Source organism: Electrophorus electricus, chromosome 1 (genome assembly GCF_013358815.1).
Source record: "Electrophorus electricus isolate fEleEle1 chromosome 1, fEleEle1.pri, whole genome shotgun sequence".
Classification (NCBI taxonomy): domain Eukaryota; kingdom Metazoa; phylum Chordata; class Actinopteri; order Gymnotiformes; family Gymnotidae; genus Electrophorus; species Electrophorus electricus.
In genome coordinates, this window is record NC_049535.1 from 12,128,794 (window position 1) to 12,145,909 (window position 17,116).

At 48.1% G+C, this 17,116-nt stretch overlaps 2 protein-coding genes across 9 annotated transcripts in view; one reads left to right on the forward strand and one right to left on the reverse strand.

Annotated features, from left to right (window-relative positions):
• The first annotated feature begins 760 nt into the window (after nucleotides 1-760).
• On the forward strand, nucleotides 761-9,094 carry fam117ba (family with sequence similarity 117 member Ba). 2 transcript variants are annotated; one of them, XM_035523499.1, is made up of 8 exons: nucleotides 761-934; nucleotides 2,377-2,508; nucleotides 2,676-2,759; nucleotides 2,943-3,053; nucleotides 6,402-6,545; nucleotides 6,754-7,015; nucleotides 7,098-7,218; nucleotides 7,365-9,094. In XM_035523499.1, exons 2-8 carry the CDS (start codon nucleotides 2,488-2,490, stop codon nucleotides 7,606-7,608), a joined length of 987 nt encoding a protein of 328 aa, XP_035379392.1. In that variant the 5' UTR covers nucleotides 761-934; nucleotides 2,377-2,487; the 3' UTR covers nucleotides 7,609-9,094. The 2 variants fall into 2 exon arrangements, with proteins under 2 accessions (XP_035379392.1, XP_035379395.1); XM_035523502.1 differs by having other exon boundaries at nucleotides 6,784-7,015.
• Nucleotides 8,044-17,116, reverse strand: part of ical1 (islet cell autoantigen 1-like) — a 30,465-nt gene continuing 21,392 nt past the window's right edge. For 4 of the 7 annotated variants that reach the window (XM_035523485.1, XM_035523482.1, XM_035523480.1 and 1 more), the window contains exons 5-16: nucleotides 16,788-16,911; nucleotides 16,106-16,304; nucleotides 14,932-15,057; nucleotides 14,439-14,537; nucleotides 14,182-14,264; nucleotides 13,916-13,962; nucleotides 13,751-13,819; nucleotides 13,236-13,445; nucleotides 12,151-12,450; nucleotides 11,961-12,062; nucleotides 11,721-11,840; nucleotides 8,044-10,975 (exon numbers count right to left, since the gene is read on the reverse strand). In XM_035523485.1, coding sequence (XP_035379378.1) covers nucleotides 11,722-11,840; nucleotides 11,961-12,062; nucleotides 12,151-12,450; nucleotides 13,236-13,445; nucleotides 13,751-13,819; nucleotides 13,916-13,962; nucleotides 14,182-14,264; nucleotides 14,439-14,537; nucleotides 14,932-15,057; nucleotides 16,106-16,304; nucleotides 16,788-16,911 — 1,478 coding nt within the window. In that variant the 3' untranslated portion in view covers nucleotides 8,044-10,975; nucleotide 11,721. Of the gene's footprint in view, nucleotides 10,976-11,720; nucleotides 11,841-11,960; nucleotides 12,063-12,150; nucleotides 12,451-12,480; nucleotides 13,446-13,750; nucleotides 13,820-13,915; nucleotides 13,963-14,181; nucleotides 14,265-14,438; nucleotides 14,538-14,931; nucleotides 15,058-16,099; nucleotides 16,305-16,787; nucleotides 16,912-17,116 lie in introns of those variants that run through there. The other 3 variants (XM_035523487.1, XM_027018449.2, XM_027018450.2) reach the window with 3 other exon arrangements.

The window sequence follows — 17,116 nt, forward strand, 5'->3', positions numbered from 1 at the left end:
GCTTTGCGATCATTTGGCAATGCATTTTATCCATTCATTGAAATGGCAGACACTCGAGTAACACACATTTTCTCATAAGTAAATAAATTAAAAATAAACACATAAGTAAATAAATATATAGTGTCCGCTATGGCAGCTGCACGAGTTGTTCCGTAATGTTCGTGATGTATTAATATTTTACTCGGGGAAAATAATCAACTGGAAAAAAAAAAATGAAGCGAGCGTAAACAGACTGAACCAGCTCTGCTTAAACCGTGAGCACCGTCACGTGTTTACTTTACGGTTACGGTTATCTTCCGTTAAAACGGATCAGTCTTTGCCTGCTGAGCCCTGTAAAATTCCATGCGCACGTCGCGCGTTGTGAGGCCCGGCGATTTGTGAACGTCCACGGTGTCGCTCCACGGTGTCGCAGAGCCCCGTGGCGGTGCAACTGCGGTACTGCACAGCACATGGAGTCAACAAGCGCCACGCGCCTCAGCAACAGCAGCGTCGAGCAGGCGCGCGCGCGCGTCTCGAGAGGCGTCGGCAGTCAAAGAGACGGGGGGGGGTGGGGGGCGTCGCGTCGCCGCAGACACCCTGCGCCCACCGCCCACCGCCCACCGCCCACCGTCCACATCTACGGACACACGCTCCCCTCTGCGCGCTCCCACGCACTCGTCGCCGTTGCGCACAGCACGGAGCCGCTTTTACGCAGCGCAGCAACGCCCATAGCAGCCCCTGCCCCCCCCCCCCCCCCCGCGCTCCTGTGTCCCCCCCCCACGGCACCGCTGGCGCGGCTCATCGCTCGCCCTCGACCGACGATCGCCGCATTTCACCCGCTCCGTCGAGCTACGGCGCTCTCGTCCACCCCGACCGGACCAGCGGCGTCGCACGCTCTTTATTTACCATCGGGCCATGAACGTTGTCGCTGCAGTAGCTCGCGCCTCAGCAAAAGGTGAGCCACGCACCGTGAAAATTACCGCTTTTGTTTGTTGTAAAAACATCTATTTGTTTTCGGCGTTTTATTAAATGTTATGGTATTATCTAGGTCTTGGCTTGGTGGGGAATTATGCGTTAGTCTGACCGAGGAGCTGCGGCGTTGGCTCGTGGACATGTTTTTATCTCTGCGTGACCCGTGACATGGCGGGTGCGGTACGGTGCTGCAGAGATGTGACTGATGGCGGCAGGTAGCGCTAATGTAAATATCTGGTATCAGACCAACGCTGTTATAGCGAATGGTAGAGAAAATGCACGATTGCTACAAATATTGCAGCTTGGAGCCAACAATGAATGAAAAAAAGATGATTTTTTTCGGTAAATATTATTATGTTTTTATTTATTTATTTGCATTTCAGCAAAACCGAAAAATAGATTTCGGCTTGGAACATAATCACAATAGTAACACAATAGTAAAACAAACAGCTCATATTTGTATTGCGTTAATAAATTGCCGATATTGGTTTCTATGGCAAACACCACTGGGAACCACAAATAAGGTCGCGGTTACCGTATGTGCCTCAGACGTACCTGGCCACGTGCTCGAATTCCCAACAAAGCAAGCAGTTTACATGACCCACTTCAGGATCTCAGACAAGGCTCGTAATGTCAGGTGCGATTGTATGTATAAGTCGAAACCGAACATAAAAACGTAGTAATTTCTCATGCAAGAAGATCCACTTTGGTGTGTGCGTGTGCACGTGTGACTGTTTATATGAGGAGAGATACACAACCAGCTTTCAGAGCTACGAGAATGCCAGGTTGAGTGTGGAGTTAAATAAACAAGACTGAACACCCACAGCGGTCGCAGGACAAGGCGGAATGCATCCACCTCCGTGTTCTTCCCCTTAGTTGTGCGGCTGGAACACAAAAGACTTTGTCGGTTTCGGATGTGGCTGAGTGAGCACTGTAGTGCCATATACAAGAAGAGGGTTTCCCAGTATCCCCAGACAGGTGCACTGGAGCAGGTCTCAGAGGCTTAAAGTGCAGTCAGCACGGGGAACCGCTCAAATGAGAGCGCACACATCAAACGCTCAAATGAGAGCGCACACATCAAACGCTCAAAATGAGAGCACATACATCAAACACTCAAATGAGAGCACATGCATCAACTGCTCAAATGACAGCACACACACTTCAACCACTCAAATGAGAGCGCTTACATCAACCGATCAAATGACGGCACACATCATGTGCAGTTCATTTGCTAACCCTATTGCTGCAAGTATGATCTTGGAAAGAGGTGGGGCTTATCTGGGAAAGAGGAGGGGCTTATCGCAACTTGTCAGCTTGTTGCTATATCAAGCCATTACTTAGATATTGGAAATACCATTTATAAGTCCTACACACAATCTGTGAGACAACTCACCTTCTCTCTCTCTCTCCTCGACTTTGCATTAGCCACGGCCCATTTAGCCCTCCATCTAACTGAACACTAGAACTGTCCAGCTGTCTCCTCACCTGCCCCGGAACTGGCAGCAGCACACAAGCTCCGCCCACACCACCCTCAGGATGAGGGACAAAGCAACCCAGGTGGGTGACTGGTGCTGGAGGCGCAGGTACTGCTGCTGTTTGGGTCATATCCAGCTCAGCTGAGTTCGAGCTCGGGGGGAAGCAACTCAGCAAAATTTAATCTCTTTAATCTCTCTCTCTCTCTCTCTCTCTCTCTTTCCCTCTCTCTCTCTGTCTCTCTGTCCCAGACTCCCAGAGCCTGGGTAGATGAGAGGAGGAGAGTCTCCCATAAGCGTTCGGCGTCCTGCGGCAGCACCGACCAGCTGAAGGAGGTAAACAAACGCTCTCAGCTGCTCTTGACGAGTTTATTTTCAGTCTGGTGATGAAACACTCAGGCCTAGCTGCTGCTGCTGGGGCCTCACCACTGTTTGCCGTGTGAACTTCGCGGCGCTAATGTTTGTTCGTTTTCCCCGGTTGTTTTTCTTCTTTTTTTCCCCCCCCCCCGTCTCCCTCAGATCGCCAAGCTGAGGCAGCAGCTCCAACGCAGCAAACGCAGCAGCCGGCATCGGCGGGACAAAGAGCGCAAGTCGCCCTTCAACGGCAACCACACCATCATCCAATCACAGGTGGGCACCCGCCACCGCCGTCCAATCACGGTGTTCTCACAGATGTGCGAGCGTGCAGTCACCGCGTAACCGGGACTTTTTCGGCCTGGCTAGTTCAAGCAGGCAGAACGCCTGGAAAGTCTCAGCGTGCCCTACTTTCTGAGGTTCTTGCTCAGGATACTACGGCCAAGTTCAGAACAGACCAGACGATATCCCAGTCCCACCGTGCGTGTGGATGACTCCAAGCGGGACACGGTGCCGCTTATTAAACAGACTAAGTTTAGTGTCACAGAAGTTTCATGACATACGACACAAGTTGCCACTTAATAAGAAAACTAAGCACAATGACACAAGGTTAGCATAGTCAGTTATTTGGTTTGGGGGTGTGAACATTCAGAACACCATAACAGTTCTCAGTAGTGTCTCAGTAGCTACAAGCATTCTGTCTGAATAAAACATCTTCAACAGAGAGTAGTAGAGGCTCACTGAAATAAGCACATCACAAAATAAAGGTCTAGCCTGACATTTCAGCCCATTCAAACTGTTTGAGGTGCTTCAGTAGTGTTTACAGTTCAGTAGTGAAGGCTGTGTGAGTTACTTCAGCACTGATTACAGTTCAGTAGTGAAGGCTTGGTGAGATACTTCAGTAGTGATTACAGTTCTGTAGTGTTTACATTTCAGTAGTGAAGGCTGTGTGAGTTACTTCAGCACTGATTATAGTTCAGTAGTGCAGGGTGTGTTCAGGTGCCTGTGTGAGGAACAATAGCACTGATTACAGTTCAGTAGTGAAGGCTTGGTGAGGTAATGACAGTTCAGTGTTTTAAAGCTGGACTGCAGCGTTTTCGTGGGAGCACAGCAGGGATGTGGCACTGGTGATGAAACTGTTCCGTTGTCTGCCGGGTTTAGTTTTGAGTCCCTTGGAGTGTTTTCCAGAAATGGAACTTCTGAAGGAAATGATGGCCAGTGTGGCTGGAATCTGGAGGAGTGATTCCCTGCTTGAGACTGGCAACGGATGAAAGATTTCCAGCCAACGACCTTCTCAACACGCTTAACACACTGAAGCAGGAATCTTTCCGGTGGAAAATAATCCGTCTAATATGTCTAGAAATTTGAGATGAAAAGCAAATATTCATGAGCAGAGATGGAGTGTGAACAAGAGAATGAAACAATAACGTGAGAGAAAGAGAGCAAAAAGGAGTCCTGAGTCAAGTTAGGTTGTGTGGTCATTCCTGCAACACAACACAACAGCAGTACAACAAACAACCCAACACTACTGTAGTACAACACAACACAACAGCAGTACAACAAACAACCCAACACTACTGTAGTACAGCACAAAACACAACAGCAGTACAACACACAGCACTACTGTAGTACAACACCCATCCAACACTACTGTAGTACAGCACACAACACTACTGTAGTACAACACAACAGCAGTACAACACACAGCACTACTATAGTACAACACAACAGCAGTACAACACACAACCCAACACTACTGTAGTACAGCACACAACACTACTGTAGTACAACACAACAGCAGTACAACACACAGCACTACTATAGTACAACACAACAGCAGTACAACACACAACCCAACACTACTGTAGTACAGCACACAGCACTACTGTAGTATAACAGCAGTACAACACACAACACTACTGTAGTACAGCACACAACAGCAGTACCACACAGCACTACTGTAGTACAACACAACACCCATCCAACACTACTGTAGTACAGCACACAACACAACAGCACTACTGTAGTACAACACCCGTCCAACACTACTGTAGTACAACACAACAGCAGTACAACACACAGCACTACTATAGTACAACACAACAGCAGTACAACAAACAACCAAACACTACTGTAGTACAGCACACAACACAACAGCACTACTGTAGTACAACACCATCCAACACTACTGTAGTACAGCACACAACACTACTGTAGTACAACACAACAGCAGTACAACACACAGCACTACTATAGTACAACACAACAGCAGTACAACACACAGCACTACTATAGTACAACACAACACCCATCCAACACTACTGTAGTACAACACAACACAACAGCAGTACAACACACAGCACTACTATAGTACAACACAACACAACAGCAGTACAACACACAGCCCAACACTACTGTAGTACAGCACAACACAACACAACAGCAGTACAACACAAACCAACACTACTGTAGTACAACACACAGCACTACTGTAGTACAACACACAACACAGCAGTACAAAACACAACATAGCAGTACAACACACAACCCAACACTACTGTAGTACAGCACACAACAGCAGTACCACACAGCACCCAACACTACTGTAGTACAGCACACAACACTACTGTAGTACAACACAACACTACGGTAGTACAACACAACAAAACAGTAGTACAACATAAAGCTACTGTAGTACAACACCACAGCAGTACAGCACACAACACAACTGTAGCACAGCACACACTACTGCAATACAACACACAGCACTACTGTAGTACAACACAACAGCAGTACAACGCACAACCCAACACTACTGTAGTACAGCACACAGCACTACTGTAGTACAACACAACAACAGCAGTACAACGCACAACCCAACACTACTGTAGTACAGCACACACACCAGCAGTACAACGCACAGCACTACTGTAGTACAACACAACAGCAGTACAACACACAACACAACACTACTGTAGTACAGCACACAACACTACTGTAGTACAACACAACAGCAGTACAACACACAACCCAACACTAGTGTAGTACAACATAACACAGCAGTACAAAACACAACTCAACACTACTGTAGTACAACACACAGCCCAACACTTGTGTAGTACAGCACACAACACAACAGCAGTACAGCACACAACACTACTGTAGTACAGCACAACACAACAGCAGTACAGCACACAACACTACTGTAGTACAACACACCACCACAACAGTACAGCACACAACACTACAGCAGTACAGCACACACTACAGTAGTACAGCACACAACACTACTGTAGTACAGCACACAACACTACTGTAGAACAGGATAACACTACTGTAGTACAACACACAGCACAAGTTTGAATCACATCACAACAGTGTGAGATAAGTGAAGAAAGAGGAAATTAACTGAAACACTGAAAAGCCTTACAAACTCAGAATAACCACACACACACACACACACACACACACACACACACTTTAAATCTTTATGGCCTTTCAGTGTTGCCACTCTGCTGTTAATAACTTGAGATAATTTATGAGGAGTGTGAGGATCCGCGGCCAGTCCGTGGTGGCCGGCCTCTTCCCTACCGTCTTCATCGCTCCTCTCCGGAACTCTTTCAGTCTCAGATGCCGAAAACCATCCTGATTCCCATTCCCATCTCCAAGTCCACGCCCCCTCGGTTCCGGAACAGCATCGAGGGCCTCAACCAGGAGATCGAGCGCATCATCATAAGAGACACCACAGACCGAGAGGAAGTCATCATTGTGAGTCCTCCACCTTCCTGCGGGCACTCCTGCACGCATGTCTAATCTGGTAATCTGGCGTAATCTGGTTGTATTCCCGTGATTCCCAGGGCCCTTACGTGTTGCTGGTGCTTTGCATGGTAGTGGTGGAGGGTTTATGAGGGGGGGGTGCAGGGTGCAGGGTTCTCCGACGTGAATGACTTGAGGTCTGGTGGCCGTCTGAGCCTAGGCTGACGGCCAGGGCCTGTGCGCCTTTCAGCCGCAGGACGTTCCGGATGGCCACCGCGCGCCGCCGCCCCTCCCCCGCCGCGGCAGCAGCACGCGCAGCATTGACACCCAGACACCCTCCGGCGGCGGCCTGGGCAGTAACCGTAGCAACAGCAGCAGCCGGGCAGACTCCGTATCACCATCGTACCTCAGCATCCTGAGCGACGCGATGGGGAACAGCCCCCTGCCTGGCGACGACGCGTTCAGCGAGACCAGAGAGAGAGGTGCGCGCACGCACGCACGCACGCACGCACATTCCGGGAGTCATTCAGTGACGCTCCTCCTTCTCCTCCTCCTCCTCCTCAGAGCTGAGCCAGTGCTCCCCCCTGCCAAAGTACGCCTCCTCTCCCAAACCCAACAACAGCTACATGTTTAAACGGGAGCCCCCAGAGGGCTGTGAGAAGGTCAAGGTCATTGAGGAGAACCAGTGAGGACCCCTACCTGCCCTTCCCTGCTACTACACCAACAACAAACCCCCGACACTAATTTTAATAATAATTATCCTGCTCTGGTACACACAAATGATTTTATAAAGCCAAGTTTGAAGCATTCATTTTGCTTACTTTCTTTCAGACCCAGGGCTCTCCAGGAGATCCCGCCATATCTGTGTCCTGACCGGAACAAAGTGAATTTCATCCCCAAGAGCGGCTCCGCCTTCTGCCTCGTGAGCATTCTGAAACCCCTGCTACCCACCCAGGAGCTGAGCTTCCGCGGCGGGGTGGGCTACCGCAGCCTGTCCCCTTCCCTTGGACCCGTCCTGGCCCTCGGGCGCCAGTCCCCCTGCCTCCCACGGCACTTGGAGGAGCCGGAGGGTTAGGCCGGCCAATCACAGGAACTGACACATCGACCAATCAAAAGAACCTCATCATCCCAAGGTGGACATGCAGTGAGCAGAATTGACATGCAGAATCACTCACCGAATTGACGATCTTAAAGCTGTGACATCATCAGGGCTTCATTTATTAGTGCAGACGACCCAAACATTACCCGAAACCTGAATACGAGATCTCCCCTGGTGAAGGAGACGTCTCGACCAAGACTCGTGTATATAAGTATAGCTTTTTTTTTTTGTGGGGGGGGGGGGGGTGTATCATTGCAATGCTTTTTACGTTCTCAACGTTTAAACTCATTTTCCCATCGACGCCTTTTTTCCGGCCAAGTTCATGTAAATAATGTCTCCGCCACTGTAAATGTAAGTGACTTTTAGCCTGTGGGAACGGAGACCGCGGGGCTCGCCTGGTAGCCGAGCTGCTGCGTTGCATGGTAACTAGTAACCTAGAAAAAGAAATTATGTAGCTAGGGATGGGGTGGTCTAACAAACGTGCCTGACACCCACAATCCCTCTGTAGCAGCTCCACCCTGAACCCCACCCTTCTCCTACATCCAGACGTTGGCTCTCCAGGTCCCCATCTTTGCTCCATGGCGTGCAGGAGCGCCACCTCTCTCCCCCGGATCGACGTGTGGAACGCTGAGATTTGGTGCTATAGTATTCGTACTGTTATTGCTACGGCTGCAGGGAGTCTATCGCCAGGGCCGGTACCGAGGGAGAGGAGGGGCAGACGCAGACACAGACGCAGACGTGAGGGTGGTACAGATGATGCACATCTGTAGAAGAAGAAGAAAAGAGCAGGAAGGTGAGAGTGAGAGGGACAGAGAGAGAAAGTAGTGAGGAGAGTTGATGGCAGTTGCGGAATAATCCAGAACAAAGAACAAACACATCAGTGATGAGTTTACCCAGCTAGTCACACAGGATGCGTATCGAGGGGAACTGTAGGATCTTTATAGTGTAAATGACTACATGAATCATACTGTGACGCTCACATTTCTTCCTTTTAAAGGATGATGATGGACTTGTTGGATGGAACACAGGCAAACATGAGAAGGATAAATGTGTATTGCCTTAAAACCTTAAAAACGTTTAGACAAATGGCTGTTATTACATATAGAGGAGCCAAATGGTGTAATTAGCTTAGTATTTAGTGCTGATGTCCCTACGTGGATTATCTTGTATTAAGTAACTGTAAAATTGGGAAATTTTTTTTTTTTTTTTATATCACAACTTTCCAGATTTCCCTGGAAATGAACAATAAGAATGACAACTTTTGAAACTCAGATGTCTACAATCCCAAGCGCACAAGCCTGGTCAGTTAGGAGGAGTTTATTTAGCTTCTGGATGGTCATCATATACGCATGATCACTGTAAAGGTCTCACTCGTCCAGCCTCTGCCCTCTGAGTTATAAATAGTTAAGACTGTTCACAGAAACAAAGGCACAGTTGCATAAAATAAATCAACTGAAAATCATGATTGGTGTGTTTACATTCTTTATATTTATGAAGAAGTTTAAAAAAACAAACAAACAAAAAGGCCTTCGTGGTTACATTACATGATGTAATGTGCAAATGAACATTTTTTTGGTGTCGTTTTGCCATTTAAAAGTAATTTGAGAGAAACCAGACAAAGTGTGGACTCAGGCAGGAACATCATATGTACTTCTACCGTTCATCTATACGCATCCATCCCTCAGAGCAGTGACTCAGCAGTCGGTCACGGCCAACCTTGCACTCCGTCATGTGCAGGTGCTCTAGAGCAGCACTTCCCAAGATCTAGAATAAGAACAAGCCTTGGACCGTCTGGGAGTCCAGGGAGGATGGGAAACGCTGGACTAGACCATCCTAGCACAACAGACCTGGTGGACAACGCTGCTATAATACCAAATTCTTTGTGCATCAGTAAATCCACCACTGGAGCTGGTGATTATGGGAGGTTTCATGAATCATGGATGGAACCATACATGTGCAGAAAGACTTTAGTCTTTTTACAGCACACCTCAACAGTACATATAGTTTAACAGCATGACACTTCTTTCTGGAAAATAGGCCATTTGTGTGACCACATGAGTAATCTAATTAATATTTATTATTACTTATTATTCTATAATTACATATGCATAAACTCATATATTGACCTATAGCTATTTTGTATTTAATAATAAGGTTTAAAGCCACAATCAGGGATTTGTAATTTTTTTTTGTTTGTTTACATCAGGCTAAATGTGCATCCACTACAAAAAGCACTTTTTTTTTTCTTTTTTTTTTACACCCTATTTGACGAGCGCCAAAATGACTCTGGAATCAACATTTAGTGCTTTGAAGGGATCTATACATCCTTGGCTATGGGGAATCAGGTTTGTTAAGAAATCCCTGATCGTAGCTTTAATAACTATGATAAGCCTCGATTTTCCCAACAAACAACATTTTCCCAGCTGACTCTAGTGTACTGTATTGTTCGGTAGGTCAGTGTAGTGTTTATGGAGGCGGACATCGAGCAGAATTGGACTCGGACCTGTTTGTGCCAAAAGTGCAGGTTTCTTTAAAAAAGAAACGTGAAAATTTCCAGGCCCTGTCGCCCTGCAGGTTTCGTTACAGATCGCCTGCGCATATCATTACTAGCAGAACAGAGCTGCATTGGTGCAATCAGACCAACTGATCCCAATCCAAAAACAAAAAAGTTTCATGAACAAACACCCTTTAAATTAGGGCTTGTACAGTCCACAGCCAACTAGAAACACACCCCTCTGAGTGTGGAGCCCTGTTTGTGGATGTGCACAGCGCTCCCAGTGGACATACATTGTTACTGCTTCACCAATTCATTAATCTGCAGAAATGTCCCAGATAAAAGGACATGGCTCTGCGGTGTGGAATACCACACACCCCTCTGCGGTGAAGGAGAGCGCCGCCCTGAATTTTACCCTCCACGTGTGCTCTTCACACATCACCCAAGGTCAACGAAAAGAGATTTGATATACAGTGTACAGCGCAGTGTTTTGTTTTGTTTTTTGGGTCAGTTTAGTTTTTTACTGATTTTAAAACAAAGTCCCCATAAAGAAATGTACAGCAGATCAGTACACACACACCCACACACAGAAACAGAGAGAGCGAGAGAGATTCCTGTATAAAGAGGCTAAGGAATGTGTTTCCAGGTCCAGAATATCAGGATATGGAGTGTGTGAGTGTATTTGTGTGTGTGGTATGTCTCGGAGTGTGAGAGATTGATTCCTGTATAAAGATCACGGATCAGCATTCTGGACTCATCCTTGGCTTGGTGGGGTCAGGACAAGGAACATCTGTCCCTTGGTTTTCCTCATGTACAGTGATGAAAGTTTAAGTCCTGGCGTGTTCCCATCTGGAATCAGAACAGGAAAGTTAGCGTGTGCAGTGTGTGACTGCTTTATACAGCACAGGGTTAGCAAAGCTTTTGTACTTCAGGATAAATAGGGCAGGGTTTTAGAAGTGAGTTCCTGATTTAACGTATGTCTTCACTTGTGTTATTTGTACTGCGATGCTTCAACTTCCTTTGGTATCAATAAAGTGTTACCTTATCTTATACACACACACCAATTAAGTATACAATTTGCAGTAGTGCAGGCTTAGAGATTCTTTTTCATTTACTGCACCATTAGAGTGGTCTGGGTTTCCACTGAACCAAACAAACGATCTGATTACTGAACCAAACAAACCACAGAGCGCCCTCTGACATGTACACACCATAGGTGTTACATAGTACATACAGAGTTTGACGGGTGCACGTCTGACATTACCGAACACAAGCGTAACTTGTTACGTTTCTGCTACGATCTTACAGAAACCGTCATAACACATCTTGATGGACAGAAGCAGGTTTAGACAGGTGCAAATCAGGTGCAAACACGGTGAGCATACACACATTTTGTCAGAGGTGTTCTTCTGTTAGGATCCTTAAAAAGGTCCCTAAAGCAGGCAGGGGCCACGTCACTGCAACACACTCTTCCGCGACACAGATGAAAAACCGAGCCTGCCACGTCAAACGTCACCTGATTTCCTGGTCCCATGTGCGATCCTACGAGTCCATGTAATCTGAGTGAACTTGTATCTCAAAACAAGACTCTCACCTCAGGCATTAAGGAGTTCGTCGTTGCTCCGTCCAATAGCGTCGGGGTTGGAGAGTGGGTCCAGGTCAGCGAAAAGGTTAAACCAAGCAGACATGTCCCTGATGCTGCTTGTAGGAGGAGCTACAGGGAGGAGCGGTGTTCAAAGGGAACGACAACGAACGCATGCAATTAAATATTCATGTCAGGTGTTTGTGAATTAAAATAGCCCTCAATCACTCGTTTATTTGCAGGAATGCACACCATGAGCTGATGGCCTGTTGATGTTCTGGGCAGCTGGGCTTGGACCAGCAGTGGGCAGAGCTTGAAGGGGAGGGGCTTGAAACATCGGTGGAGTCACCCATCCTGATTAAGAGAAAGCGTGAAAGCTCACGTAAGTGGGGCCTCGACATTACACTGTGCGCGTGTGTGCGCGCGAGCGTGAGAGAAATACCTGTGCTGCTGAGATTCTGGTCGAGGAGTTGTGAAGGCAGGAACCCAGTGAGGCTAGGGGGCTGAGAGGGGGTGCAGTTGTCACTCAGGTTGCAGGGCGCGAGGGTCTGAGCGGTAGAGGGGGGGAGGGCGGGGGCCTCGAAACTGCCGAAGGCGTCCTGCCACACCCTGCTGAAGCCGTCGGACCCGCCGCCGGTGCCGGGACTCAAAAGGTCCTGCAGAAAGGACAGATCCGCCCCCTCGACCTCCTCCTCCTCTAGAACTGCCGGCAGGGCAAAACCAGAGAGAAGGTCCCTGCCAGCTGGGGGGTGAAGAGAGAGAGAGAGTGAGAGTGAGTGAGTGAGTGTGTGTGTGTGTGTGTGTGTGCGTGTGAGAGCCTTTAGCTCATCATAGAGCACCACCACCATCTCAAGAAAACTGCTGATAAATAAATTAGCTGCTTTGGAAAAGCGTGTTTGCCAAATAGTGTAAAATTTAAAGAGAGTGTTGTAAACATTACTGTAAGACTATGTTTTATTATGTAAAGAGAATGTTTTAATATTACTGTAAACTGTAAAGAGAGTGCTGTAATACTGTAAAATTTAAAGAGTGTTGTAAACATTACAGTAAAATTTAAAGAGAGTGTTGTGATGTTATTAGTTCATATATTCTAACCCAGGTAGAGCCTGTAAAGTAATAAACCAGGTGAAGAGACTTGGTGAGCAGGCACGGAGCAGAGACAGCTGAAGGGAAACGTCTGCATAAAGTCACCTCATCCAGACAGTGCTGGCGGCAGGAAGTGGTTGCCAGGGGCAACGGAGTCAGCAGCACCTGACTGCGGCTCTTGGCAGGTTGTGTGATGGGCAGAAAGTGAGAAAGCAGGAGAAAACAGGTGGGTGGTGTGAAGCAGGTCAGGTGTGTGGGACCAACCCCCTGAGCGTGTAAGGAAAGCTACAGCCACTGTTTCAGCAACCACAGAGAAGTGCACGCGATTCAGTCTCAAAATGTGGAGAGGTCAGGACAGGTCAGGACACGGCACACTTCAGGAAGGTGCGAGGAAGGTTCTGGAAGGGCTGGCAGAAGAGGCAGCCAGGTCTGACTTTATACCATTCTCAGAGAGCTGCAAGCTGGGGAAGGCCTCTGGTGTCTTCCCCTGGCCGACGGCAGGGGGCACTGTAGCCTCCAAGGAGCTTTTGGCCTGCGGTATAGGTACGGTCAGGGTCACGGCAGGGGCCGGGGTCAGGGTTGAGTCAGGGGTCATGAGAAAGAGGTCATCTGTGCCAAATTCAGAGACAGGGCCTGACAGCTCAAATATGGCTGGGGCAGAGAAAAAAAAACAACCCAAAACAAAATGATACACAACATTAAACAACCATTCATTCAACACCTCCAGCTTAGAAAAGGCTCTGGTGACGTCTGACAGCACACAGAGCTGGAGTGGCTGGCTGGTGGCATTGCCCACACATACATGCCCATGCACACGTTGCTGCAGGCTGCATGCTGACTGGCTCATTACATTTGCTCCATCCTGCAGGCTGCATGCTGATTGGCTCACTACAGCTACTCTGTCCTGCAGACTGCGTGCTGATTGGCTCATTACATTTGTTCTATTCCACACTCACCTGACCCCAAGCTGTTGTATAAAGAGCCCCCAGATTCTCCGCTCTGACCATCGGCGGTCTGGCCCGGAGCTGCGGAGGGAGCACATTTCATCACACCTGTAGAAAGAGCTGGACAACTTTCATTGGCAGCAGTAGTGGAAGGGCAGCGTTCTGATTGGTACATACCGCTTTCAGGGGCGGGCAGTCCTCTCTCCTCCTCCAGTGATACGAGACTGAGGAGAGATAAAAAAAACAAACAAACTTTTGATTCATTGGCCCGCAAACCACATTCTGCCCTTCACACTGATAAAGACAGCGCAACACTTCCTCACTGCCCAGTAGGTTTGCATATCACCACACAGCTGATAGTGTGCGTGTGTGTGTGTGTGTGTGTACACACACACACACACACACACACACACACACACACACACACACACGTGTGCACTTACTCGTCTAGATTAGTATGTTTATCTTTGTCCTTTCTGTCCTCTGGGTCTTCCTCTGGTAGCTGCTCCAGTGGGTCCCTTAGCTCCTAACCCACAGAGTCAGATGGTTTTGGAGATAGTGAGACAGTTTTGGAGATAGTGAGACAGTTCTCAAGTTTTTGGAGACCACAAACAAGCATTAGCCACTGAACTTTATACAACATATAAACATCTCATGTTGAGTCATGATGTGTGTGCGTCACAGGCAAGCTCACACACACCTTCAGGGTAGTGAAATGGTAGGGTACGTATCCTCTGAAGGCCTCATGGATAGCAGACATGACATGTGCAGTTTTCTCCCAGAACTGTAGTAGCGTAGTCTACAAAGAACATGCAGCACACACACACACACACACACACACACACACACACAGTATAAACACAGACAACTACTGTATAAAAAGTGTTTTTTTTTTTAAAAAAAAACAAAAACAAACAAACCTATGAGTAGGGCACATTTACGGGATTTAGATGACGCTTTTATCCAAAGCAACTTAGAATTCTGAGTAATTGAGGGTTAAGGGTCTTGTTTAGGGGCCCAACAGTGGCAACCTGGCAGTGGTGGGACTTGACCTGGTAACCTTCCGATTACAAGTCCAGTACCTGAACCACTGAGCTACCACTGTACCACTGAAATGGATGGAAAACAGAAAGGGGCATTTGGGGGGGTGAGAAAGAGAGAGAGATGAAAATAAAAATGGAAAAGTGAGGTACCTGGTAGGCACAGAGGGAGTGAGACAGCATGTTGCAGCGGCTGGCCCCCAGCATGTCCACTTTCTGACACACGTCATTCTTCAGCTTATCAAAGTGCACCTTAGTCCCCCTCACCTGCGCCTGAACCTACACACACGCATCAAAAGTCTCCCAGTCTCAATGTCCATACTTCAAACTTTATTCGCACCTGCAGTAAACGTGGATCAGAAGTAAATATGTATCTGAAATAATTTAAACATGCCTTAGTTCCTTTTTACCATATTAATAAACAACTAAAATTACCATCATTGCTGAGCTTATTCACTTGTTCGGTTCACTTTCATAAAAGTAGAAGAAATCCTTATTTTATTCTTTAATCAGAACATCAACACATATGGGATGAACTCACGACTGCTCACTCTCGCTCTTACACACACACACACACACAAAACTCTGTGTGCGTCAGCCAGCTCTAAAGTGTTTTGGAAAGAATGTGTGTGTATCTATCTGTCCGCATGATTAGGGTGACAGCAGAGTTCAGTTACTGTTTCCTTTGTACATGTCCAGACCAGAGTGGGAATGAAACCAGCCCCCCACTCCACACACACACACACACATACACACACACAGGACCCTACTGAAGAATAAAGACCTTCCCACCCTTAATCAGTAACCATAGCAATCCCACTGCTCGCTGTCCTCAAGCGCCACACCAGTGCTAGGTATTCCACCACAGGACCCATGACGTCCGGATATTTCTGGATAGAGGCCGGACACCAGTGCCACCAGCAACACAGCTGGGCCTGATAAGCTGGGAGCGACTAGAACCACGTCGCTACCATATCAGTGTTGTAAACCTGTGGTCGGAAACTAACCAATGGTGGAAAATAAGGGGCGGGACTCTAAAGTGTGCCAGCTGGTTACTGTACATAAAACACACACAGCTGAGGTGTAACTAATGAGACGGCAAGAGTGTGTGTGTGTGTGTGTGTGTGTGTGTGTGCAATGCAGTTTCTAATTAGCTGGTAAGAATGTCCATGTTTCTAACTGGCTGGTACATGTACTCTTGTGAAACGCCTAAACAGCCCGAGCATGACTCACGTAGCCAATCGCGATCCACCTCACTCCTCGCGTCCTGCCCTTCTCATCTCTGACCTGTGTGTGCGTGTGTGTGCTCGCGCGCGCACTCTCAGACCTTGCGGAACTTCTCCAGCTGCTTGTAGGTGTCGGGGTCCAGCTCCTGAGAGACATCCTTCATCCAGAGGAGGGCGCCACGGTACTCGGTGCGCGCCTTCTCCATGCGGCCCACCGTCAGCAGCGTGTCGGCTATGGCCCGCCGCCGGAACGTCTCCACCTCCTGCTCCAATCGCTGCAGTGGGGGGCACAGGGCCAGTCTGCGGAGGTGTGGCAGGAGCAGAGTAAAACCAACACTGTGTCAGTGCCATGCTCCTTGAAGGGCTGGACAATACATCGCCTGTCGGTCATTATCGTGATATAGAATTTTGCGATACTGATATTGTGGAAGGAAAGAAGCAGACGAGTCCTTGAATCAAAACGCAGTTTAGTGCACAATGTGAACGTGCTGCCAACGTCAGACGTCCCAGGTGAGTGTGACTGAATGAAATCACAGCAGGTACATTCTCCAACAAACGCGCATCATCTCAGGCCAAAAGGACTTTAACCGTGTCACATTAAATATTCACCAGGGTATTTTAATATACTGCAAGCCATGTTATAATTGCAGTATGTAGCAATTTAATTGTAATATAGTGTTTATTCCATATTATGTTGACTTAGTTTGAAATCTGTTAAGTTAGTGTTTAGAGTGCGAGTGTGTGTGTGCGCGAGTGTGTGTGTGCGAGTGTGTGTGTGAGTACCGCTGCTTGGCAGAGCTGCAGAGGGCCTTGCTGGTGGCTTCCATCATGCTACCAGCTTTCGTTCTGTCCTGCTCAGCCTGAAAGCGCAGGAAGAGGCCCAACTCGTTCTCCTCCTGAGACAGACCTGCGGGGTCAACACTCTCACGTGAGACAGGCCTGCACGCGGGGTCAACACTCGCACGTGAGACAGGCCTGCACGCGGGGTCAACACTCGCACGTGAGACAGGCCTGCACGCGGGGTCAACACTCGCACGTGAGACAGGCCTGCACGCGGGGGTCAATACCCTCACGTGAGACAGGCCTGCACGCGGGGTCAACAACTCTCTCAC

Coding starts and splice junctions, on each gene's coding strand:
- fam117ba (XM_035523499.1), top strand. CDS start 2,488: ATGAGGGACAAAGCAACCCAG. Junction 2,509..2,675: donor TGAGGGACAAAGCAACCCAG/GTGGGTGACTGG, acceptor TCTCTGTCCCAG/ACTCCCAGAGCCTGGGTAGA. Junction 2,760..2,942: donor GCACCGACCAGCTGAAGGAG/GTAAACAAACGC, acceptor CGTCTCCCTCAG/ATCGCCAAGCTGAGGCAGCA.